At 40.9% G+C, this 25,130-nt stretch overlaps 1 protein-coding gene across 1 annotated transcript in view; it reads left to right on the forward strand.

Annotated features, from left to right (window-relative positions):
* TRIM44 (tripartite motif containing 44) overlaps nucleotides 1–24,568 on the forward strand; it is a 164,426-nt gene extending 139,858 nt beyond the window's left edge. Inside the window, exon 5 of the mRNA XM_063093591.1 lies at nucleotides 19,910–24,568. Coding sequence (XP_062949661.1) covers nucleotides 19,910–19,937 — 28 coding nt within the window. The 3' untranslated portion in view covers nucleotides 19,938–24,568. The remainder of the gene's footprint in view (nucleotides 1–19,909) is intronic.
* The last annotated feature ends 562 nt before the right edge of the window (nucleotides 24,569–25,130 follow it).

Below are 25,130 nucleotides of genomic sequence, written 5' to 3' on the forward strand. Positions count from 1 at the left end.
TAATCCTCATTCAAAAGTTCTGGGAATTAAAAAAGGAGGAGTGATGGTGGTTTACAGAATTTTAGAGTATCCTAAGTTTCATAAAATACTACATTTTTATGCCATACCTATTTTAGCTAAATCTTTTAAGTATGTAGGAGTTGTCCCTTAATAAAAATTGGCTACTCAGTTTAGGATTATGGACTCAGTAATTGCAAGGCAAATCAAAGAAAGAATGGTGGTTGGAAACTGAATTTAGAACAGATGTGTGTGTGTGTGTGTGTGTGTGTGTGTGTGTGTGTGTGTGTGTGTGTGTGTGTGTGTGTGTGTGTGTGTGTGTACACACAGACAATGTGCATACACACACATATACAATGTGCATATATATTAAGGGGAAAGGTTTGTTTTGCCTCTAACAAACAAGGGCAAGACCCTTTTCTAAAATGTGACTTAGAGGAAAGCAAAATTTCACTCTGTATCTTTAGGTGATCTTAAATAGCACAGCTTTTTATTGCCAGAAGTCTATATCAAAAAACTAGGTTTTGGAATTTCAATATCTCTCATAACCCTTTTCAAGTCTCTCGAGCCTTAATTTTTACACAGTGCATCACCTGACTAATGTCAATACCTGAAAGACAGACTTGCAAGAACTAGTTTTCCCAAATCTATCTAGAAATATAAGCCTAGGTAAGTCTGGTACAATAACCTTGAAGCTATTGTTCTTTACTTCCTTCCTGCCAAGAAGCAGTAGCTAAGACTTATCCTATGCTGAAAAGTATACTATTTTACAGGAAATTCTGCAGAACCAAATATACTGTGTTGGGGGATTAGTTAAAACACAAATGAATCTAGCTCAGAATTGAATCTCTGAGTCCCATAGTCTCCATTTTTGTGAATTCAAATAGCAGTAAAGCCTGTTGTACTGTCTAAAAGAAAACAGCAAGAGGCAAAAACATTAGGAGCTCTGCATGTCTGGGCAGTCTGCCCCACTGTTTACCAGTTCCTCGGGGGCAGTGATTCAAAGCACGTTTTATGTTTGTCTTGGGGCAGGGTTAGTCTTGCTTCATTCAACCTAGAAAGCCTTTCTGAAAGTGTTGCAAAGAAATGAAAATGCAGATAGAAGCTGTCTCCTGCAGCACTGGCTTCAGATTCCTATGGCCAAAGCACAGAAGACATGAGTTTACCACCAGACAAGCTTTGAGTCAGAATTGCAGGAAACTAAAACCTGAGAAGATCCTCTGGGTCTCCACACCCCTACTGGGGTCAGAGGTCAGCCTTTATAGTGAGAAGTAGGAGCGACAACACAGTATCATCCTAATTCTCCTTCAGTTTGCTACTATCTGCTCAATTAAGCTGGCCAGTGACCCTAGGAACCAGCTTGAACTGCCCTCCCGAGGAGCTGCCCATCTTAAGAGAGTTCCTCTAGCAAATGTGCCTTCAGGGGACTATATAACAAGAAGCAAAGCCATTTGCATTAATTCATCCTGCACATGTCTTTTGCTTCCTAAAACGTTCAAGGTTCCCTGCCATATGTGTATATAGTATAAGTTTCAAGTCTCTAAATAGCTGTGCTTATAGTCTGCTCTAAGATGTTCGAACACGTGGGAGAGGACCCCCCAGAGAGAATATGGTGCTCTGTTTCCTGAGGCTGAGTCATCTCTGCTTCCACTGCCATTGTTGTAGTTTTTATTTTGCGGCTGGCCAGTACAGGGATCCGAACCCGTGACCTTGGTGTTACCAGCACCATGCTCTCCCAAGTGAGCTAACCAGCCAGCTCTGTTGTAGTTGTTTTCAGCCATGAAACAAACTCAAGATTTTAAAAATATTTGCCACAATAAATAGCACCTACTGAATGAGAAAAAGTTGGTACCAAACCTATGTATTTTCTGAAACTTAATCTGAAATAAAACAGAAACTACAATGATAGCTGTTGTTTACAAAGTGTTTATCTTTTGCCAGTTGTGATATTAAGGACTTAAATAAAGTTTCCTATTTAGTGTTTACAGCTCCTCTATTACATAGGTTTTTTTGGATCCTTTTACAGACGAGGACACTAAAACTCAGAGAGCCCTTCCCACTGTTACATTATCTACTTATTTCAGGTCCCGTTCTTCCCTTTTAGATGGTTATTGACAAATAGAAGGCTAAAGAAAGATTTCATCAGAGAGACTTCATTAGCCAATTTAAGATAGATAAGTCAACTCTTCCTTTAATCAGGTAGACAGGAAAAGCCACCATGCTCTGCAGACCACCCACACTAGTACCTCATTAACCTAGGAATAACAGCTACTGAGATATAAGTCAGAGTGATGCAAGGAGTCACAATCCAGCCCAACCTTTTTAGTAGGAAGAACATGGATTTTGCAGTCAGTAAAACCTGGTCTCCAAATGTGGTCAAGTCACTGACCTTCTGAACCTCAGTTTCTACAGCTGTAAAACAGAATCAAATGCCTTCTTCACAGATATGCAGACCTAATTGGATAAGACATTATATATGAGTACCTATTAATGGAGTTTGGATGTGTTGTCCCCTCCAAAACTCATGTGGAAATTTGGTCTACAATGTGGCAGTCTTGGAAACTGACTGAGTCATGGGGGCGGATCCCTCATGAATGGATTAATGCTCTCCCTAGGGGAGGAGGGGTAGTGAGTGAGTTCTTGCTATATAGTTCCCATGAGAGCTGATTATTTAAAGGACCCTGGCACCTCCTCTCTCTCTCTCTCTTGCTTCCTCTCTCTTGCTTCCTCTGGCCATGTGATCTGCTTGTACCCGCCAGCTGCCTGCCACTTTCCGCCAGGAGTAGAAGCAGCCTGAGGCACATGCCAGATGCAGCTGTCCCAGAATCATAAGCCAAATAAACCTCTTTTCCTTATAAATTACCCAGTCTCAGGTATTTCTGTTATAGCAACACAAACGGACTAAAACACCTATTATAGTGCATACTCGAATAAATTTTTAAAAATACATAGTTGCTTAAAATGTTATTTTACTGTGTGTTAGCAGAAGGTTTTTCAGACACCCTGAAGTGTTTTGGCCCCAGCAGGAGAGTGGTTGGAAGATACAGTGTTCTTCACTGTCCCAAAAGCAGGTCCATTCTTTAGAACCAACTTTGCTTTTTATGTCGTAGTTTTTTCTTCAAGGTAGGAACTGGGCTGATGTTTTCCCTTCTGCTTTCCCCATCCTATAGCTTTCTTGCCTCCCTTTTGTATATTCTCTCACCTCCCTTTTGTGATTTCTTCAGTGCTTTTAATGGCTGCTTGACACTAGAGAGATATTCCCAGCAGGCACTCAATTTGTAATCACTGCTTGTTGCTTGATGTGAACTTGTGGCTGACCTCTGGGAAAGCAGTGCTGGCAGGCATGTGGACTGGAGGAGGGAGTGAGGCTGTGCTCCAGCAAAGCGAAATGATGGGTCCCTGAGCAGCTGGCAGGCAGCTGGAGGAGTGGCTCTGTAGATTCCTCTCATACCTTCTGCCACCTCCGTCTAGTGTGTCTGCAAGTATAATTAGTAGACGATTATGGTATGGGTAAACTCCCATATTCTTCACACCAACCGAAACATAAAACAAAATAAAAACAAAGATAAACACCAAGCAGCTAGCAGTACATTTTTACAGTGTCTGTGTGTTTTCACCATGAGGAGAAATGGAATGCCCTTAGGACATCCTGCTTACAGCCAGAGCCAACCATTCATTATTTCACGTCCTACCTCTGGCGGACTAGACTTCTCCCCTCCCACACTTTGTTTTTCCTGCTACCTGTGACTGTGGAGATGGAGGGAAAATGCAAATCCCTTGTATCTTCATTCCACATTCTTCTTAGAAACACATCTGCTAATCAGGGCTGTAAGTGAAGAATCAGGATACTTGCTCTCGAGCAGCAGCTCACCGTCTTGAGGAGGTAAAATCAAGTGTCTGTACCAGATTAATATTGCCACAAGAGACACCTGTGGTAGCAGGTGATCAATGCCAGGGAAATGGATTTCACATTAAGTGCTTCATGTCCAATCTTGTTTGCCCTTCTTGAACCTTATGGGCTTAGCCCCAAACCACAAAGCCAGGACTTCATAAAGAAGCTAATAGTGTCGCCCACTGTACACAGTCTTCATCCTGAACTCTTCAGTCCTGCTCACATTGCACTCCACTTCCTAGCCTTTGTAATGAATTATGCTGTTTATAGGCATGGGCCACTTTTCTCAGGGCCGCCACTTTTCTTTGCCAGCTCTGACACCAGCCTTACCTCCATGGCAATTATTCATGCATATTCCCTTGATTAGGCTGCTTCTAGCTCACCTGGTCCCACCAGCCCTTGGGATCCTACATTTCTACTGCTCCCCTATGAACACTGAGTTCTCATTGGTCCTATGTGTAGGGCCCAGATTCTGTGAGCCTGAGGGTGGCTCATGAGTAGTCTCTAGGCTGGATCAGTCAGCACAGTCTTCATGGAAGATGTAGACTTGAAGGCTGGTTATGATCTGGGTGGGGAAAGAGAAAGGATATGGATGTTACACACTGGAGCAAGAAAGGTCCTCATTATGACTTGTTAACAGCTGTTAAAACCCTCATTGTGAAGGAGGGGTTTAGAGGGAGAGATTTAAGGATTATCTGTGGATTTCAGTGCTGTTATTATTCTTTACCAAAGAAGAGGAGGGGGTAGTTGGAATGAAAGAAAGAAAATAAAGCCTCTAGTGTAGAGTTGTATCAGATTCATGGAGTCATTCTACTCTCCTCTTCCAGACAATTTTTACATTCCTTTGGTAGGCCTAATTTGAGAGTCTGGTTTTGACCCCTAGCAAGAGTGCTCTTTATAGCCACATTGTGACCATTCATGCCAATTAAAATGAATAAAAGCTAAGTGGGTGGTTATCTTGCCTTTCACATAGACCAGTGGTTCCCAGCCTTGGTTGCTGAACCCCTATAGTTAATCTGACCTCATTTCCAAAGCCTGGTCTTTGTATCATCTTCAGTGGGCAAGAAGAGGCACATGATTAGCCATCAGAGAGGACTTAGTCCCACCAGGGCTCCAAGCAGTGTCAGAAATCAGACTCAGGAGAGATGGCTGAAGAAGCAATTTGGGAAGGAAATAAGCTTTCTCTTTCCAACTGAACATGAAACAAGTAGTTCCACAGGCTTTATTTAAACTCCTATACACAAAATTATCACTCTTCTTTTTAACTCTTTTTCTTACTTGCATATATTTCATCCAAGGGCCCTAAAAATAGTTTTTATAGAGGAGTAGCTTTATTATCTTATAGCAAATATTTTTTAATTTAAAAATAATGCCCAAAAGAATTCTCTCATCTTTTCCCCAAAGTCGTTGCTGAAATATTTAATTTGTTGTCATTCCATCCCTTTTACCCCTCTCTGCTGGCTGAGTGAAGACTGCCTTGGAATGTTTTAAGTAGTGAGTGGGTGGGAAAAACAAAAGATCAGTACACTTTGTGTTAACTTCTCATGCTGATGTAGAAGAACCACCTGATATATTTATTGTTCTATATTAAACTTGAGTTAGATTAGGACTCAGAATGTGAGTCTTAGAAATCATCCAATCTAAGGAAGAAGGGAACAAAGCAATATGTAGTGAAAGTCTGCTATGTGCAGGATACTGTCTTGCACACCATTTCATGAGAAAAGTGATCACAGAATAGATTTTACCATGTGCTATGTGCTTTTGCATTCATAAGAACCTGGGAATCATTAACCCTATTTTACAAGTGGGGAAACTGAGGCCTGGTGGAGTAAGTTTGACCCACAGGGACCCAATTCAAAAGTGGAAGGACTAGGACTTTAGACCTTGTTTCTCTGACTGCACTTTCTTCTTCTCTCAGTCTGAAAGGCAGGGTTAAGAGTTTTGACAGGAGAGATCCCTGCCATCCAAATTATTGACAGATGCTCCTCAATTAGGCAGCCTTAGAGGGTGATTAGGCCTTACTCAGTTCTATGCAGCATATTCCCCTCATGCTCTTTGGGGTATTTGGACTGTCCCCTCTGCCCGGCTCTGTAATTGGGCCAATGGAGAGTAACTGCTTTCCAGGTATCATAAATACATCTTATGACGCCTGATTTATGTTGAGACTGAGCCATAAACAAGTTCTTCTGCATAAAATTGAAACAGGTCTGAAGTGGTAGGAGTATGTCATTTGGGTGTCACAGCAGAGCTGGCTTCAAGAAAAACTGGGAGGAGGGCAAAATGTGTCTTTAATAATCCTTATCTGCTTCTTTCAGCACCCTGTACTTACACCCTAGTCCTGACCCTTTAAAGATTATCATTTCTCTTTCCCAGCAAAACTTAACCATTCACTACCTCATCCCATCAACTTCCAAGGTGGCAGCTGGCTCACCCAGAAACTTATCTGTGCTCAAGTGGTTTGTGGTGGTCCCATGGTCTACTCTTGTCTTGTAATAAATTCTGATTTTTAACTCCAGGGGCTCAACCAGAAGGAACCTTCTAAATGCAATACCTTAGATTAAAGGAACAATTTAAATAGGGGCTTTAGGCTTAATTGTTTATGGGAGAGGATCTTTTGAAAGTAGCAAAGGCCTTGGCTATTTTTCACATACTCTCATGTTGGTTGTCTTTTACTTCCTCCAGTGCATAGGCCAGCTATTTGACTTCAGAGCACTATGCTTTTTCAGCCTTGAGACTGGGCAGTGACATGCAAAGGATGGGAAGCTGCAGTGTTCAGTTTCTCTATTCTCTCTTCTTTGGCTTTCCTATTTGTTTTTGTGTGCTTTGAGTCATTTAATGATGATCAGATTAGTGCTCTCTCTTATCTGACAGCCCTCAACTGCAGTGCAAGGAGAGCTCTGATAAGATGGCTGAAAGTAAATTGGATGTGATATCCCTCTTCTTGGCTGTCTACATCAGGCACCCTTCCTCCCAGTAGGGGCAGATTCTTACCGTCCAGACGTGTTGGCTATATCATGAGCTTTGGGAATATTGCGGCTATGATGCAGGTGGGGATAACTTTCTTACCTTCTTCATTTCCTGGGGACACTCATTACAAGAGCATTTACTGCAAGGACAGGGATAGGACTGAGTAATAAACAGGCAGGGAACCAGGCGGTAGGAGAACAGGGACTCTGTTCCCTTCTATAAACATCCACCTCACAGTTATACTCATCTCAGAGAAAATGTGCTGGCAGAGATGCCTGAGTTGTTAACCAGGCACAAGGCACCTTCTTGTTGTTTCCTATTTCCCTCTTCCAGAGCCCCTCTCACTGCCCCTGGCATGGGCCTGAGACTCTCAGACAAGTGAGTCTGGCTTTGACAAAGAGGGAGCACTAGGTTCTGCTTGGGAGCAAGTGTCCATTCACTGCAGACCCCCAGCATCATCACATTGGCACCTGTGTTACTCTTCCAAGCTGAGCCTCAGACCTGTGTTGATGATATAATCACATTTCAGTAGCCTGTGTGCCACCACAATCACTTTATATTGAGTTACCACTGGGTGTTTTTCTTTTTTTCCTGAAACATCTGTGCTGCCTTGGGAGGTGTCGCATAGGACACAGCCTGAATATTTTAAACATAGCCCTTGTTAACATTTTTGGAGTGCTGGCAGTGTGGTAGATGCCATATGGGGCCCTGGCAACCTTCTTATCTCCTATTCTTTCCCACCCCCATCTTCTTAGGAGACACTTCAAACATGACCCATGAAGATAAGCATTAAGAGCTGCTGATGAGACAGTTTTTCTCTCAGTGGACGCTCTCACACTTTATCTCAAATCATTCTGAACTTTTCACAGTCATTCTGAGCTGTTTCACATCTTCAAGAGTTTGTTCAAGCTGTTCTGTCCACCTGGCATGCCTTCTGCCTGGCCCCATTGTCCTCCTAGAAAATACCAATCCATCTGTCAATACCAAGTAATAAAGTATTTTCTGACTCTGTAGGTAGAATTTACCACTTCTGCCTTCTCTCATAACACATAGGCTACATTCTTTGCCAGACTGTGAGCTCCTTAAGGGTAGAGAACCTATCTGATTCACCCCTGTGTTCTGTCACTGGCACACAGTAGGGACTTGGTCACTATGAGGTGGAAGAGAAGTGACTGACCTCAGGATGGGGGTGATATAAAAACAGTTGGATTTGGTTGAGTGCTCACTACATGTTAGGCAGTATGCTAAACACTTGACAGTCATTATCTCATTTAGTACTTTTTCAGCTCTAAGAGGTAGATCCTCATCTTTTCCCTTTCCTGAATTGCTCCCATCCATACACATACCCCATCATTCTCTATCTCAACATCCTGCTTTATTTTCTTTGTACTTCCTGCTTTCTGAAATTGTCTCCTCATTAGAAATTAAGCTCCATGAATACAAGGACCATATCAGTCTTTTTCACTGCTATAATGCCAGCACCTATTACTGTGCCTAATATATTGCCGGTGCTCAATAAATATCTGTTCACTGAAAGAGAAAATGAATAAATGACAATCTGTAAAGCTATGCGACTATGCCAGTTGTGGGTTGAGGCAATAGCTACGCTAATTGTATAGCTAGGCATTTCATAACTAAAGCCAAAACGTTTCATTATTTTAGTTATACTAAGTTTCCATTTGTATTGTCAGGGCTAGGGCTCAGACCCTTCAAACCCATTGTATAGACTAGGTCACCAGACCCCTCGCACGCAGGTGTACACTAGGTAATTGGGAAAGATCCTGGGAACCTCTGGCAGACAACATGAGCTCAGTCCTCAGCAGCAGTGGCAGTGGCCTCCCAGAGGGTCCCCGGGGCCCTGGCAGCAACAGCTTGTAGCAGTAGCAACCTCCCCGTCCCCACCCCCCCACCTCGGGGGCATCTTGGGGGTGGGGGGCCCCATGGATCAGAGCCATTCATCCTTTATACTTAAGTCCATAACCCAGGACACCCGTGTGCACATATGCAATTCCGTTAGACAACAGCCAAGGAACACTTGGGCACATGTGCATATTTACATCAAATGCTCAGCAAGATTCTGAACATCTGAGGGGCCCTGACCATTTTCCTTCACTTTCCCTACACTCCCCATTTCACAGATAAGGAAACTGAGGCATAGAGAATTTAAATAGCTTCGCCAAAAATCACACAGCTCAAAATTGAAGGGCTGTGATGGGCATCTTTGATTCCAAAGTGGATGATTCTAACATATTATACTACCTCCCTTAGGAGTTCTTCAAGTAGAGAGATCTTAGAGCTCCTAGGAGAAAGGTCTGCTTTCCTGTCGAATGTAATTTCTGCCTTGAAGGTCTACCTTTCCCACTTTTCACCTCACCAGCTAAATTCCTTCGCCTAGGCCAAGACAGGTTATGGGAGATACTGTGTGCCAGCTACCAGATGTGTCTTACGTGCCAGACATGTTGCTAAATGCTGGGGATAAAATAAATGGTGAATGAGAAACAGATTAAGCCTCAAAGAAGTTCATGTGATGAAGACTGACATTTACAATATAGCTATGCTAGAGTGTGCTGAATCCTTGAACTCCTGAGCCCCTGGAGGCTGCAAGGGCGCAAAGCAGGGATCTTTCAGACCACCTTCTTCACTAGTTCCCTGAAGGCACACAAGGAAACATCATCTTTACTTAATTCAGATTCCATCCTCTAGTAGGGTATAGTGAAAATTACCAGCAGCCTTGAAAGATATTTTCTATGCAACCTAATTAAAAGAGCAACACCATGGTACCTCTCACCTCAGGACAGACAGGATTGAAATTGAAACCAGTATCTGATCCAGACAGACTCTGTCCCATGTCCAGGGGAAACATGCCTTGGTAATTAGGCCCTTTGCATGACTGTCTTCTGGAGCCCACAAGGACCAAAGTGAGAATCCGAGGGAAAGGGCCACCTTATAGCCAGGTCACAACAAGAAAGTCTCATACTGGCTGCAGTTATAGAAACTGAAAAAATCTACCTGTACTTTTTTAAAAGAGACTATGTAGCAGGGAGTAAGTTTTCTGGTAATTAAGGCCCAAGCTGGAATTTGAGTCTGCCAAGGCCTTGAAAAATGTTTAGCAACAGCAGAGGTTGCCACTTCAGCTACTAGTGATGAGGCATTACCAGTAACCTGGCTGAATCAATGCAGCCAGGCTGACAGCATAAGCCCCTCATATGCTGCCTTCCCTCATCAGTGAGGCTCCTGCCCAGGGTTAAAAACAAGGGCCAGGTCTTGGTTGTAGTTCCAGCTCTGCCCAGCTGTGGGACCTTGGGATGTCACTTCATTTATGTGCTACTCATGTTCTGCATCTGTAAAATGGAGTGTTAATGCTATTACACAGGGTTATTAGAAAAGCGACTGTCAAAATTTTGGTGAAGTGATTAATTCAGTGTCTAGCAAATGATAATATCTATTTAGTGAATGCTTATAAATCATTATCCTCTTTTTACAGATGTGGACACTTTAGTTTAAAGAGGCATCTCACCCAAGGTTGCACTGCTAATGTGTGCTGGAATGGGCTCTTGAAGCTTAGTTGTGTGCCTTTTCTACTATTGGTCACAACCACCACAGTAACTGAACCAGCTCTCCCACTTCTGGACACGTGCCCCAGCTGACATTTCATCTGAGGGATAGAGGGGAGCCATGAATTAAGCACCCCATCACCTCCATCTTGTCCTGGACAACTTGATACCATCTCACCTCTCTCCCTCCATAGACCATTAGGGTGAGGGGGAGATGGCTAAAGTCTTAGAATCCAAGCCTTCTCTGAGAACAGCTCACAGCTGGATTGCGGAGGATTGGAAATTGCCAAACATGCAGCTGTTTTATAGGGAAGCCAGGTGAGAACATTTCTTCATGGAGATTTATTGGTTTTTCAAGTTTCCTTGTTTGGGGAGGGCTGGACATGAACTTGCTTCTGCTTTGTCCTCAGTGGCAACAGTGTTCCCTGTCCATTGGCCAAACCCATCCTTTACAAGCAAGGCTGTTGTTTGTAAGAGTAATCATTGTGTATGATACAGCATTTTAATCCACACTTGGTGCCCTAGCAGTTATATGTGTGCGGTCATTACAGTGACATTTGGAAAAGAAATTTAAGATTCCTGGGCAGTATCTCCAAAACCATCAAACAGCCCACAGTTTGCCTGGGAAGGTTTCTAGAACAGTAATACTTTAGGGGGTCATTTTGATCATTCACTTATTCATTCATTCAGAAATATTTGTTGAGGTTTTTCTAGTGACAAGCACCTTACCAGGTACAGATGTTATAGTGAGGAACAAAATAGTTAAAGACCCTTGCCACCTCAAAGTAATTTTAGATAGTGATCAGTGTTATGAATACAACAGTCTAATGTAATAGTGCAGGGGTGGAGTGTCTACTCTAGACTGGTCAGGGACAGCGTGAGAGAAGGTGACATTGGAGCTGATACCTGAGTGTTAAGGAGTCAGTTATTCCAAGATGTGAGAAGAGCTTCTGAGACAGAAAAGCAAATGCAAAAGGCTTAAGGCAGTAATAAGCTCAGCTTATCTGAGGAGCAGAAAGAAAGCCAGTGTGTCTGGAAGGTGGCATGAGTAAGGCTGGAGAGGTAGGCAGGGGCCTGAGCATATAGGGATATGTAGACCTGGCTTTATTCTAAGGGTTATAGGAAGCCATTGAAGGAATTTTTAGTGGGGAGTGACATAATCTGTTGTACATTTTAAAAATATTCCTCTAAACGCAGTTTGAAAGATAGACAATAGTGAATTAATAGTAGATGTAGGAAGACCAGTCAAGAGGCAACTGCAACAGTTCAATCAAGAGTTAGTGGCAGCAGTGGAAAAGAGAAATGGACAGACATGGGAGAGGTTGTGCAGGGTAGGTCAGCAGTGCTTGCTGTTGGACTTGATGGGGTAGGGAGATGGTGCTCCTAAGCACAATGCTTGGCAGACAGAAAGTATTCACTACATGATAGGTGCTATTGTCACTTTAACAAATGGCCTATTATCAAAAACCAAGAGAACCGGCTTGAGAAGGAATCTTGAATCCATTCAAATGACAGCGTGGTGCCTACAGAGTATGGGTGTCAACAGTATTTGCTCTTCTATTTTGGGGGTGGTTAATAAAAGTCAGTCTTGGAGGCAGTGGGGATTGCAGGTATGATAGTGTATTCAGGAGCCAGAAACCTGACTTCCAGTCGGTCTCACTCTGCAATCAACTCACTGTATGACTTTTCGCCTCTCTTAGCCTGGATTTCTTCATGTGACGTTACTAAATAACTACAAAATGTATTGAGCACATACTGTGTGATAGGTACCATGTCAAGTTCTTTATATATGTGCCACACATTCTATGTACATTAATCTCATTAATCCTACCAGCAACTTTTCCGGTAGGCACTAAATTGTCCTCCATTTCCAAGTTAGAACACTCAGCTCAAAATCCCACAGCTAGTAAGTGGCAGAGCTATGACTCAAACCCAGGTGTTTCTAACTCCTAAATTCACATTCATAACACTCTGCCATATGAGAAGTGACTGTAGATCTTAAAGGGTTAGTATGCTTCCAACTTCCAACTTTCTACAACTTCTGGACCTTCATTCAAGGCCATCACAAGACTCAAAGATATTGAGAACTATTCTTTATCTCTCACACACACAGCCTACTATTAATGCAGAGATTAGAAATTAGTGTCAAGAGTGTATTTATTTATTGATCCTTTCGTTCTCCCTTTGGTAACTTGTAAGATACAGCAGCTGAGGTAACAGGAAATTTGAAGTCCAGCATTTTATTCTTATGTTTAAGATTTTTTGGAAACTGCATGATAGAGATTTGGTTTCCATTATTCACATGCCAAGAGATGATGAGGAAACTGGGTCAAGTAGATTTCCTGAAAGTGTGAAAAGTGGGGTAGGTAAACCCTTAGGATATTTTCTGCTTCCAACTCTCCACCCCTGGAGTTGCCTGGGCCCTAACAGATGGTATGGGAAAGGTTCCTTTCAGCCCTCACCACAAGAGATGTTAGTGATGTGAAATCCAGCAGCGCTGGGGAGGGAAAGGATGTTGGGAAAGTCCAGCATAAAGGCAGAGAAAAGGAAAAACTGCCCCTGTAGCATTTTCCTCTTGAAGTTTATCAGGAAACCAAATAACATGTAAGTTATTTCAGAGAGGAGGAAGAGACAGACAGAAACATATATGCACACACACGCACACACACTCTCTCCCATGCCAGATATCTCCCTGCAGACATTTTGAAACTGCTCCATTATTGGTAAGGGTGTGAGGGAAATGGGCAGGCTCATACCCATATGAGTAATGATCGTAAATTAGTATAAAATTTCTGGAGGACAGTTAGCAATATCAAGTGCCTTTAAAAATACATGTCCTTTGCTCCTTGGAAAAATAACTGATTCTAGGGCTGGGGCAAAAAATATACAGGATAAACCTGGAGGATCTTGTAGTGCTAGAAAGTAGAGGAGGGCTCAAAAACAAAATAAAAAATAAACAGAAACTCAAAACACGCATATTGATGGGTTTATGTCAAGTGAACACAGGAGCCAACTAAAAAAGCTCCCAAAGGCCAAAGCTAGACAATTTTAGCAAAAAAATATCTAGTATTACGTTATAATCAGAAGTATAAAATAAATATCCACGAGTCTAAACTGATATAACTAAATTATTAAATAAATAAATGGAGAAGAGACAAGTCTCTTGTTCACAAGTATGTATGTAGATACTTCACCCCCAAGGAGAGGGAGCATAACTCCTCACTCTTTAAGTGTGGGCTGCTTCTAGTGACTTCCTTCCAAAGAGTACCCTGTGGCAAGGGGAAAAAAAGAGTAACTTTACTGTGGAAAAACCTGACAAGCACTACCTTAAATAGGTGGTCACGGTCATCTTCAGCAATACTAAATTATATTGTGAATCCTTGATTTAATGTAATTATAATTGCACTTTATCTCTGTAGATTTCCTTCCAAAAACCCATAACGATGGCCTAAGCGTGAGAAAAACTTAGGCAAATCCCAGTTGAGAGACATTCTGCAAAATATCTGATCAGTACTCCTTGAAACTGTCATGGTCATCATAAAGAAGAAAAGTCTGAAAAGCTGTCACAGCCAAGAGGAGCCTAAGGAGACATAGTGAATGTGGTGTGCTGGGTGAAATCTGGAACACAAAAAGGACATTAGGGAAAAACTAAGGAAATCTGAATAAAATACAAACTTATAGTTAATATCAGTGTATCAATATCAGTTCATTGTAACAACTGTACCATGCTAATGTAAGATGTTAATGATAGGTGAAGCTAGATATGAGAACCCTCTGTACTATCTTTGGAATTTTTTTGTAAATCTAAAGCTGTTCTAAAAGTTAAAGGTTATTTTAAAAAATACAAACATGGCTTTTGACCCAGGAGTTTCCCTCCTAGGAATTTGTCTTTGGAAATAATTAAGGATGGTTCATCCACAATGTGTGTCACAGAGGTATGGGTAATAGTGAAAAAGTAGAAATAACTTATACGTCCAGTAATAGGTATGATAAATTTATACAATTTAATTATGAACGATAATCTTATAGAAATGTATTTCTTGATAATAAAAGAGATTCACGATTGATAGTTGAGTGGAAAAAGCAGATTATGAAAGATCCTGTGAAGTATGAGGCAATTTTATAAAAGAGAGAGATATATATATATGTAGAAGGAGTATAGGCAAATACATTTCAGTGTGCTAATGGTATTATTCCTATTGGATAATGCTATGGAATTTTTTTTCTTTTTATAGAAGCAATACCTGTTTGTTACAGAAAGTAGAAAGCAGCAAAAAAGGAAAAGTTACTTTTGAATTTTTTTTAAAAAAGGGCTGGAAATGATTCTATTCTAAATCCAGCAGCAGCAAAGGACTTGGTTGTAAAGATGGGAGTTTTGAGAACAGATGGGACATAGGTAGGCTAACAAGCCTGCCTGTTATTTCCATTTAAGTACCTTTCTGTAGTAGGGCACTGCCTCAGCAAGCCTGCTGGCTCCTCTCCATCTTCCATAGAAGCTGGCTACCACCCATACAGGCCCTGCCGAGTGCAAGAGGGTAGCCACCTGTAAAAATGGTAAATAGGCTGCAAAGTACATTGAGATCAAACTTAGTGCTATGATCAGAGTGTGGACCCGAGGCCACACTGAAGACCCAAGCCTCTCTCAGAGGCCCCTAAATAGGTCTGTGGAAGCAGAGTCAGCTGTGAGGGCCAAGGGACAAACCCAGGTCTGTATTTCCTTCTCTTTCTGCAGTAATTCTACCCTTACCTGGCATCTTTTTTTCATCTGAAAAAAAGCAAACCTTATTGGTAGGTCTTATCCATTTTTCAAGTGAAAAAAATGATCCTCAGAGAACTTAAATGGATGCTACTTATTGGTTGGGTAACCAAGAGTCAGAAGATACAGGCTTACCTCTTACCCAAGTCCAGTTTCATTTCTGAGCATTATGGAATCTGATTGCTTAATCCAGATCTACCATTTACAAGGTGTGTATTTCAGTAAGTTACGTAGCCTTTCTTAGCCTCAATTTTCTCATCTGTAGAATGGATATAATAATACCAGAAGCTAGTGTTAGGGTTCAGTGAGATTATGTATATAAATTGCTTAGAATAGTTTGTGGAACATTAAATAAGCCCTCTGTGAATAGTGGCTATTATTGAAGGAGAGAAGGTTCAAAGGATAAAGTAGAATGCAACCTAGAGAGAAAAGAGCCCTTCTCCTTGATTAGCCTGTGGTTTGAGAAGGAAGATGAAATGAGGCTGGAGCCAAGTCAAACTTTTTTAAAGGCCACGATAAAATGAGGAATTGTAGGGCTTTTGCTCATAGCAGAAGCTTACTCCTGTGTCTATAATAGGTGCTGATCAAGCAGTATCATTCGTCAGCCCAGTGTTTGGGCCTGCAGGAAAGGAGGTGAAAGAACTTGGAACATTTAGGCCAGCCTTCACACTGAGGTGATAGAGAAGGGATAGAGAGAGGAGCCCAGGAAGCACAGAGAGATAACCATATAAGTGAGAACCAGTTCATTAGTTCAGCAAGTGTGAAAATTGGAAAGGAGCTTAGTTTTTATCTGGTTTGGAGTTTTCCTAAATTTCACTTAAAATGAAAGGCATCCTAATTTCCTAGTTGAGGAGACTGGGTCCCAGAGTCACATAGCAGAGCCAGGACTAGAACTCTAGTTTTCTTACCATATTTTTCTCAGTTAACCCAGGATAAACTGAGGACATTTGACTTTATCTTATATTTATACCTTGCTAGTTCCACAGGTGGTGGAAGATAAATAGATGTTTTGATCCCTTACAGCACAGTAACCCCCCGTCATTCAGCTTGGGCTGTTGGGGCAAGTGAGTGTAGGACATAGGGGACAAAAGTGACAGCTCTGCTTTGTATAGAGGTGCACTGTTTCTGGATCTGAGTGTTTGGTCCTTCTGTCAGCAGGGCTGATCATATACTTAATGGAACTAGGCAGCCACTTCCTCAGATACTGAAAGCTTCAGACTTCCCAATTAGCTCCTTCTACAATGTCTGTGTGGCTTAATTTTTGGAGAATATTAATCTATCTTTTTGAATCTCGACTGAATCTAACCTTCCTCCCTTGTCAATACCTCTTAATTTCTCTATCCTCCTGAGTTGAATAATCCTTTTACAGCAATAATTAATTAATAAATAACCAAGAACTATGTAGACATGAGTGATGCCAAATCAAATTGAGTTGTATTATATGCTTAGGAAAAGAAACTATTAAACTTGCAAAGCAGAGTGCCTGCCACCTCACTGATTAACTTCCTCTTAAACCCCTACAGCTCTGGGGACAGAAGCTGAAAAGCTGAGCTGCCTATCTTTATGGACTAACTAAAAAATTGTCAGGCAATTAAGTGCTTCTCCATCATGATAACTTTATTAGCAGGTGTTTAGGAGTTGAATGTGATTTGGGGCTATGGCATGCCTCTGAAAACTCTTCAACTTCACAGGTACCATAGCAAGACCAAGTATTCCTTTTCACACAGTGTGCCCAACTCCGAGAGGGGACACAGCATTCTGTAAGGCTGGGACTTCTTAATCCCATTCTGTTATCCCCAACCCCTACCCACAACAGGGAGTTGTTAAATCTCACACCACCCTTCCAGTCAGAATTTAGAAGATTCCAATTTTTTTTAGCTAAACTTTTTGGTTTTATATCCCATAAAAGTATTTTTTAAAAAGTATGCACCTCCTTGCCCATTTTTAAGTTAACTCCTGAAACTTTGTATCACATTTAGATAGTTACAAAGGATATGACTGCTGACATATTGTATGGTTTACGTAAGACTTTATGTGTGCTTTGGTCAAAACTTTGGCACTACAGATTTAGCCTATTAGATTTATAGGAAGATTCACTATATAATCTAATTGACAAAGCCAGTTGTTCTGGTCAAACCATCCAGCCAAATCAGACTTGCTTTCTGTCAGATTAAATCTGATTTTATTTTTTTCAATTTAAATAAACATATTAGTACACACCTCATGACAACTCTATCACTTCTAAATCTGAATTCTTTGATCAATAAATGGATAGATAAAGCACACAACCTTACCAAGAGTTTATTGCCTGGACAAAATAAGTGTCTGTCTCTTTAATATTTCTCACCCTGCTCTCATAGAACTCTTCTAGAAGTGAGACATTCTAAAATTATTTCATGGTAAGATTCAGGAGTGAGAGGTATGCATTTCTTTTCTGAAGTGAGAATAAGGTGGTTCTGAAAATGGGAGTGGTTGCAAAGAGAACCTATAGACAACAGGCTTGGGAGGGTCAGTTTTAGGAAGGAGCATTATATATGGAAGTTAAGGATCTGGACCTTTATTTCCTTAAAATTACCCATGCCCAAATGCTCCCTGAAAACTCATTATGTACCAGAAGGGTATGCATATCCCAGTTTTAAGACCACCACCTTTAGATACAACAGTATCCTTAAACTAGATCAGTCAATGACTGAGCTGAGGCCAGTTAACTAAACTTCACTCAGTATTTGTTCTCACCATCATTTTGGCAATAGATGAACTTTTGTTCTAGAGACCTGCCATGGAATCCAGCCTTTCTATTTGATATCTATATTTCATCAGATCTGGAGTTGTCATTTAAAAAACCCTCCAAGCAAGCAAAACAGGATACCATTGCTCTCCAGGTATTTGGAGGGCATTTGAGAATAGGAACGCACTTATTCTGGATTGTAATGTTTCAGATGCCAGAACTAGGAACATTGAATGAAAGTTAGGAGGAAGCAGATTTTGATTCAGGATAAGAAAAAGGTGGGTTGAAGAAGAGGGCCAACATTTTTTATCATTTGCGTTGCATAAAATACATAAAGCTTTCATAATAACCCTGTAAGATAGATAATATGGCCATGAGGAAACTGAGATTCAGAGAGGTTTAGTAACTCACAGGGATTTGAACCTAGTTCAGTCTGGTGACTTCAAAGCCATTATATAATGCTGCTTCGCTCTTTAAGTACCTGCTATAGAATAGGCTGTCTGCCTAATACACTTAGTTCATTTAAAAAAAAAAAAAAAACACTAAAAAAGAATTTCAGTAACCTCTGAGTCCCACTCCAGTTATAAATTTAAGTGTGACTGGTAGATGTTTCAGAGGAGAATAAGTGATTTAGAAAGCTATGTTACTTCACTTGGAGAAAGTGAAGACTTTTATAGACTGTTTAATATAAAGCCTTATAACACAGACTAGTTTATATACAAAGTGAAGAAGGAGTTTTCAGGAGAGGACATGATGCTTCACGCTAATTATATTGTTGGGTAACTCTCCAGGAAAGACCATACACAAGGTGAAGAAAGCTTTATGCTATAGATTGTTAAGATTCTTTTTCTTCTTTATTATTGTGAAAAACAGGTTATTAATTATGAAAATAAGATGCTTTCTTTGAAAATGGTATTCTGAGGGAAAAAAAAGTTTTCTCTCCCTCTCTCTCCCTCCCCCACCCCTTTTGTCTCACTTACTAGTCTGCAAAGCCTTTGAGGGCAACTACTGTGTCCATCTCATTCATTATTGTGCCTAGCATCATGCTCACACATAGCAGACAGTCAATAAATATTTAGCAAGTGAATGAATCAATAAATGGTATGCCAGAATCCCAAGGTCTCATGTTTTAAACTGAGAGATAAGCTGTATCTTTCAGGCCCAAGAACAGGTTTCTTGTAATGAGAAAAGATTTTATCAGTCAGGACTTCTCACCTTCTCAAGCCACTCTCCTTATAGTAAAGAACCTGGCAGCTGTTAAAGAACTTATTTATAACTTGACTGTTCTCAATTTTGGGGGAGGTTGTTGACCTTTTTGAGAATACGATGAAAATTATGGCTTTTCTCAGACAAAGTCACACAGACAAAATTCTGTATACAATTCCGGTAGGTTCATAAACTCTTTAAACTATGTATCTCAACTTAAGAATGCTTAAAATTATAGAATGTGATAAAGAATAACCAGGGAGTTCTACTTAAGTAGAGTACCTTCTATGAAGAGGTGACATTTAAAACCCAGTGACTGTCCCTGTGGCATGAATTGAAACCTTGGCTTTTATTCCAAATGTGAAGAGCCATTGAGAGCACAGATGATAGCTTTTCCTTGTTTTTCTCTCCTAACAATAGATGGTTGAAGGCTTAGGGGAAATCAAACTGCTGATTTTACCAGTAATTTTGTCAAGTTAAAAAAAATTATGACCCTCACCTGCTCCTTTAAATAGCTGTTCACTTACCGTATACCAGGCACTGTGTATTTTACATGTATCCTTATATAATCCTCCAATAACCCAAGAAATTAAGTTTTATTATCATCATTCTCCCTGTAGCCAGATAAAGAAATCAGAACTTAGAGAAACTAAGTAACTTGCCCATGGCCACACTGCTCAATTGTGGTAGTTAGGACTTCAATCCAGGCAGTTAATCCTAACAACAAAGCCAGTGCTATCAACCAGGAGACTATGCTGCCTCCCTTCTTATGACGACTTAACTGACCTGGTTCTCCTTTTCCTTTGTAGTGGTGCCAGTGAAGAAGAGGACACATGAAGACTTGCCATCCCCAGTGGAAAATCATCCCCTCCCCTTGTGTGTGTATGTGACAGCGTGTATGTACCAGCTTCTGATTTCTGTGAAAGCTGCCCAGCAACAAACGTACTTCCACCGGATATGTCCCCAGATTCACAGCAGCACATATCTTTCCAAGGAATGACCAGTTTTATGCTTACTGACTATGTGCTTCTCGTTCTCTCATTGTGGTAGGTCAAGGAAAAAGAGCCCCTTTGATCAACCAGGAGCAATTAAGAAGGGTTCTTCAGGTAATCCCTCAATGGCTGCTTCGAACTTACTCTGGAAAGCCAGCTGCTGTGATATTGTATAACCAAACAGTATCACTTCATTAGGAAGGATCTGGAATAATCTTGAAGGGAAGTCAAAGTTTTTTCCCTACCTGCTTACAAAAACCCCACTTTGTTCATATTGAAGCATGAAATAAATGAGGGCAAAATAGGGCTGAATTGACTCATGTAGACAGTCTCTGAAAGTCCAGTTTTACATTTGTGAAAATGCGGTACCATGAATTAAGATGGATGACTTGAAAATGGGGTAGGAGAAAGAGTTAAAGATATAGATATTTTTAGTACAGAGGTTATCCAGGACTTCAGATTCATAATTCAGTGCTGTGGAAATGAAAAAAAATGATTGAAGGAGGTGGAAAGGAAATGACCTTGCGGGGGAGAAAAAAAGAGGACCAAAGAAATCTGATTAAAAGTTGAAATCAGTATTTCTGAATTCAAATTGCCTAAGTTTCTGAAACAGTCACTGAAGGATCTGATAGAACCTGAATTATTTGGGTGAATTCTGCAGGTCTTATAGGCTTGTCATAACATGAAAAGCTGGAATGTATATTACCAAACGCATTTTCAGTGTAGGTTTTTGCTGGTCCTATCCCCAATTAGCCTAATTTGGCCTAAATGCAGTGTGGGAAAATTCTTGCCGTATCATAGTGTACTGAATTCAGCTCCACCTCCCAGCAAATATATCCTCTTTTTACTCCAACTGGAACCCTTTTTTTGTGGCAGTTTCCACCCACAGTCCTTTAGATCATCTCCCACACCCTGGCTCTCTCCTAAATAACATGAGCAGAGACACACCTGAGGTTGGACATCCTTTACTTTCCCCACTTCCAAATCACAATTCCTTACCATCAAGCTTTTTACTCCCAAATAAATAGGCAGTGATATGCTAGGGGAATACAAAATTGCAAGCTCAGAAACTTGCATCTTCCTGAAAAAACATCAGTTTTACTTAACAAATGGTTTGGAGTCAGGAGATGATTTTATTTTTATATAAAACAATTATATTATGGACTGGAATGTTCATACACAGATAAAATGGAAGACTTTTTCAAGGTAATTCTTATTTGCAAATGGGCTATGTGCTCTCTGTCCTCTTCCTTTAGTGGTATTTTGATGTTCAGTTTTAAGGAATACAGTTGGAACCATATCCAAGCAACCTTGGGGGTGCTGCTGACCCAGGGCCTAGACTTCTAGTGCCTCTGAGGCAGAAGGAAAAGAGCCTGCACTGGAGGAAATCCCTCTCTTCTTGCCTGCCTGCCTGCCAGTGACCTGTGTACCTATCATAAAGCTTTAGGGCCAGCTGATTTGTATGTGTGCAGGGTGGTTTTGAGACAGAAACAATACTTGCTTACTCTAGGAGTCCTAATTATAGCATTGTTCAATCCTGTGCATGCTATGAAATGATTTATTCCTTTGAGGCCAGGGAACTACCAGGCATATAGACTTCTAGGTTAGTGTTACCCTAGCTCACTAAATGTGTCAGAATATTGGGGCTGTGAGGAGTTTGAGCTTTTTTAAAAAAGTTTTTCTCTCAAACTAGTGGCCAAAAAATGGCTAAGATAATTTTGGTGCTTTACCTATTTGTCTGCAAAGCTAGAGAATTTGACATATCACTAATTACAGCCTCCAGCCATATCCAACAAGACTCCCCAAAAGAAGAACCAATGGCCACTCTTGAAAGAATTTAAGATATCAGAAGATAAAAAGACTGTAGGATTTGGAAGTTTGTGTTGTCTTTGCCCAATAAGCATTGCTTCATCTCCAAGTAGTATTCTTATATTAGCAATGGGCAGATTATTGGCTTTCCATACCCAATCATAAGTTATTACTTTAAATCAGCATTTGGAAAATTCAAGCATTTATGTAGTGGATATAAACGGAAATATAAAAATGTGTGCCAACCTATCTCAATAAATTATAATATCTGTAATTCTCAAGGAAAGCACTTTTGTTTTTACTTAGAAAGGGTTTCAGATTTGCTTTATGGGCTTCTGCTGTCTTCAGCACCTGATAAAACTTTAACCAGGGAAGCATTAAACACAGTGCAGTAGCTTCTGTCCAGGCTCCTCAGTTCCTTCCGGCAGCATTTATCAATGTAAGAATTAGGATGCTTCCTGCAGTGGCACCAGCTTCCGCAGAGCTGGAGCATGCTGCTTGGCCTTAAGCCCCAGCATGGTGAGGTTTCCCTCCTGCTAGGTCAGTAAAAGTTAGAGTGCTCAGGATTGTGTCCCAACTGGCTGCAGGCTGCAGGATTTGCTGAAATCTCTAGGAAAATCACCAAGGGAAGGAGTTAACAAATGTTTCCAGAATGAATCGGGTATTCACAGAAATTCTTGGCTACCTTTCAAATGTTAGGTTTCTGAATGCCGAGAGGGATTTGTCCTTTGAGTTGATATCATTAAGTCTAGGACAGTCCCAAGAAGTGGTTGGAGTCTCAACTCTGACAGCCCAGGAAGGTAAATAAGCTGTATTGAGGACTAACCATGAGCCAGGCCCGGTACTACACCCCCATTTCTTAGATGATAAAACAGATACGGAGTGGAAGAGTCACTTGCCTCAAGTTACACAGCTCAGAAATATTGGAGCCAGATTTTGAACCCAGCTGTCCCTAACTCTGTGGGAAGGCCCTTTGTACTAAACCATGGCACACCTAAAAATACAGAGGGAGAAAAAGGCTTCAGGTCTGCCACTACAGTCTGATCATCCCGCTTTATGAATTCTTTTTCAAAATGACATATCATGGCTATAATTTGGGCTCAGAAATGGCATTAAGGCGGTCTTATTCCTCCACTTTAGCAGATGCTTTGAATACTCGTTGCTAAGTTGAGAACACTCCCAGGAGTCGGGGGAACCTTTCCTTTTTGGTGCCATTTCCATAAATAAGGTGTTTCTTGGCCTTCAATAGTATAGAGCTTTTCAGAAATAGTAAAAGTTAAGGGTGTTCTGCATTTGAAAATGTCTGCCGCTTCACTGCTGCAGAAAAAGAAGTCTTCATATTTTAATAAATATAGCCACCAGTTTTTTTCTCTGTGAGGATATGTTAGTTCAAAGTCCAGTGAATCTGGACTCTCTTGCTGATACCTAGAGGGGGTGTGCATGTCCCTATATATAAATTATAAATGCTATATGTGTGTATGTGTATATACATACATACATGTGTACACACACATGCACACACAAATTATTTAAGAACTAAGAGAAACTCAAAGTAGCCCCCTCATTATCTTGCATACCACTGCAAAGGTTTCTGCCAGCACTAATTACAAGTACCACCAGATAACTAGAAGAAGAGTAACTCACCTGCAAAGGTTGTCAGCTCCTGAAGCACCAAGCCAAGGTGACAGCCCTGAAGGAAAGTGCACTTCACCCCTCTCTCAAGAAGTCTAATGTCGTGAGTAATTTGGATGCCCAGACATTTTGGTGACCTGAGAGTCTGACCTCTCCAGTTGGGCCTGAGGGCACAACTGCAGAATTCACAACCTTGTAGTAGTGGCAGGGCCTGGGAAGTCCTCTCCCCGACATAGAAAATATTCTCCTGCTGATTCCTGAAATTACTCATTCACATAATGGCTATTGAATACGTGCTTTTCAGTAAGAAAATCAGTTGCATGTTTACTATGTGCTGAGCACATCCAGAATTTTTGTTTTTAAAAAAAAAAAAAAAAATCTCATTATGGATCAAGTTCAACTCAGCCCTAAGAGAAAAAGAAGGCCCATAGGGGAGACTTCAGATTTCATTAATATCGCCTTTACCCAGCAGTGTTTCTGTAGCCCCCTACCCTAGCCTATTCCAAAAGCCCTAAGACCAGGCAGTTCCTACCTCTGGAGGCCTGCCTGGCAAGACAGTATCATTTGGAATTTAGAACACACCAGAAACAGCAGAACAAGGGCCAGAGTAGGAAAATGAAAATAAATGAAGACACTTGTGGGTACACTGATGCAAAAAAAAGCCACAGAGCCCATGCTAGGCTTGATATGACCTTGAGGGGACAGCAGATTTATACCTGATGGGAGTTAAACCTGACCAGTCTTTCTACAGTGACAGGCCACATTGCATGACTGGGGAGAACCAATGAATCCATTGTCCTCTGCCTGTTTTCCTGTGCACAGTCACATTCCCTCCTTAGTCATTTTCCCCTTCCACCTTCACATTAAACAAGGGAACACTCAGTCTTTCAAGGGAATTACACATTTGAGTTAATGTTTCAGTATATCATTTTCATACTGTAAATTATTTTGTAAGAGATTTATTGCTATCCCAGGATGTTCGGACTCGGTGCTCCTGTGCATTTGGAAATCAATAAACTATTACTGGAAATACCATTTGTCTCTCAAAGTTGTGCGCAAAGGACCCTGCTAGGTGTAAATATTCATGACGTTCTGCCTACTTAACTGTGGTAATGCTGGAGATGATGGTGTTTTGGTTATTAGATATGGGAGTCTAATTTACTTCTGACTTCTCCAGAGTGCTTTGGGAGATCTCTGGGAGGTGGCAAAAGGTCAGACTTAAGATCATTATTATTTAGAGATATGTTTTCTCCTCAAAGTGAAACGATCCATGCCTAGGTTAAATTTTATGAGCAAAGTAGATTATAACCTAAAGAATACCTTGTCCAGAAGGATGTTTTCAAATAACATTTAAGCTTTACAATTTGGATTAACTAGGAGGAAGGTCAAACATTTTCCCCATATTTTCTAGAAAAAAAAAAGTCATCTTTATAGAGCAAATTACAGTTAGGCCAGCAAAATCATCTTTGGGGAACTTTAGAAATACATATTTGCATATAATTGATAAAGAAATAGAAGATGTAAATGAAGCAATTCCACTCTGATTTATAATATTTGGACCAGAGGTTGCATCGAAACCAGGAGTCATACTCAGAGG

The sequence above is a fragment of the Cynocephalus volans genome, chromosome 4 (genome assembly GCF_027409185.1).
Source record: "Cynocephalus volans isolate mCynVol1 chromosome 4, mCynVol1.pri, whole genome shotgun sequence".
In the NCBI taxonomy this organism is placed as follows: Eukaryota; Metazoa; Chordata; class Mammalia; order Dermoptera; family Cynocephalidae; genus Cynocephalus; species Cynocephalus volans.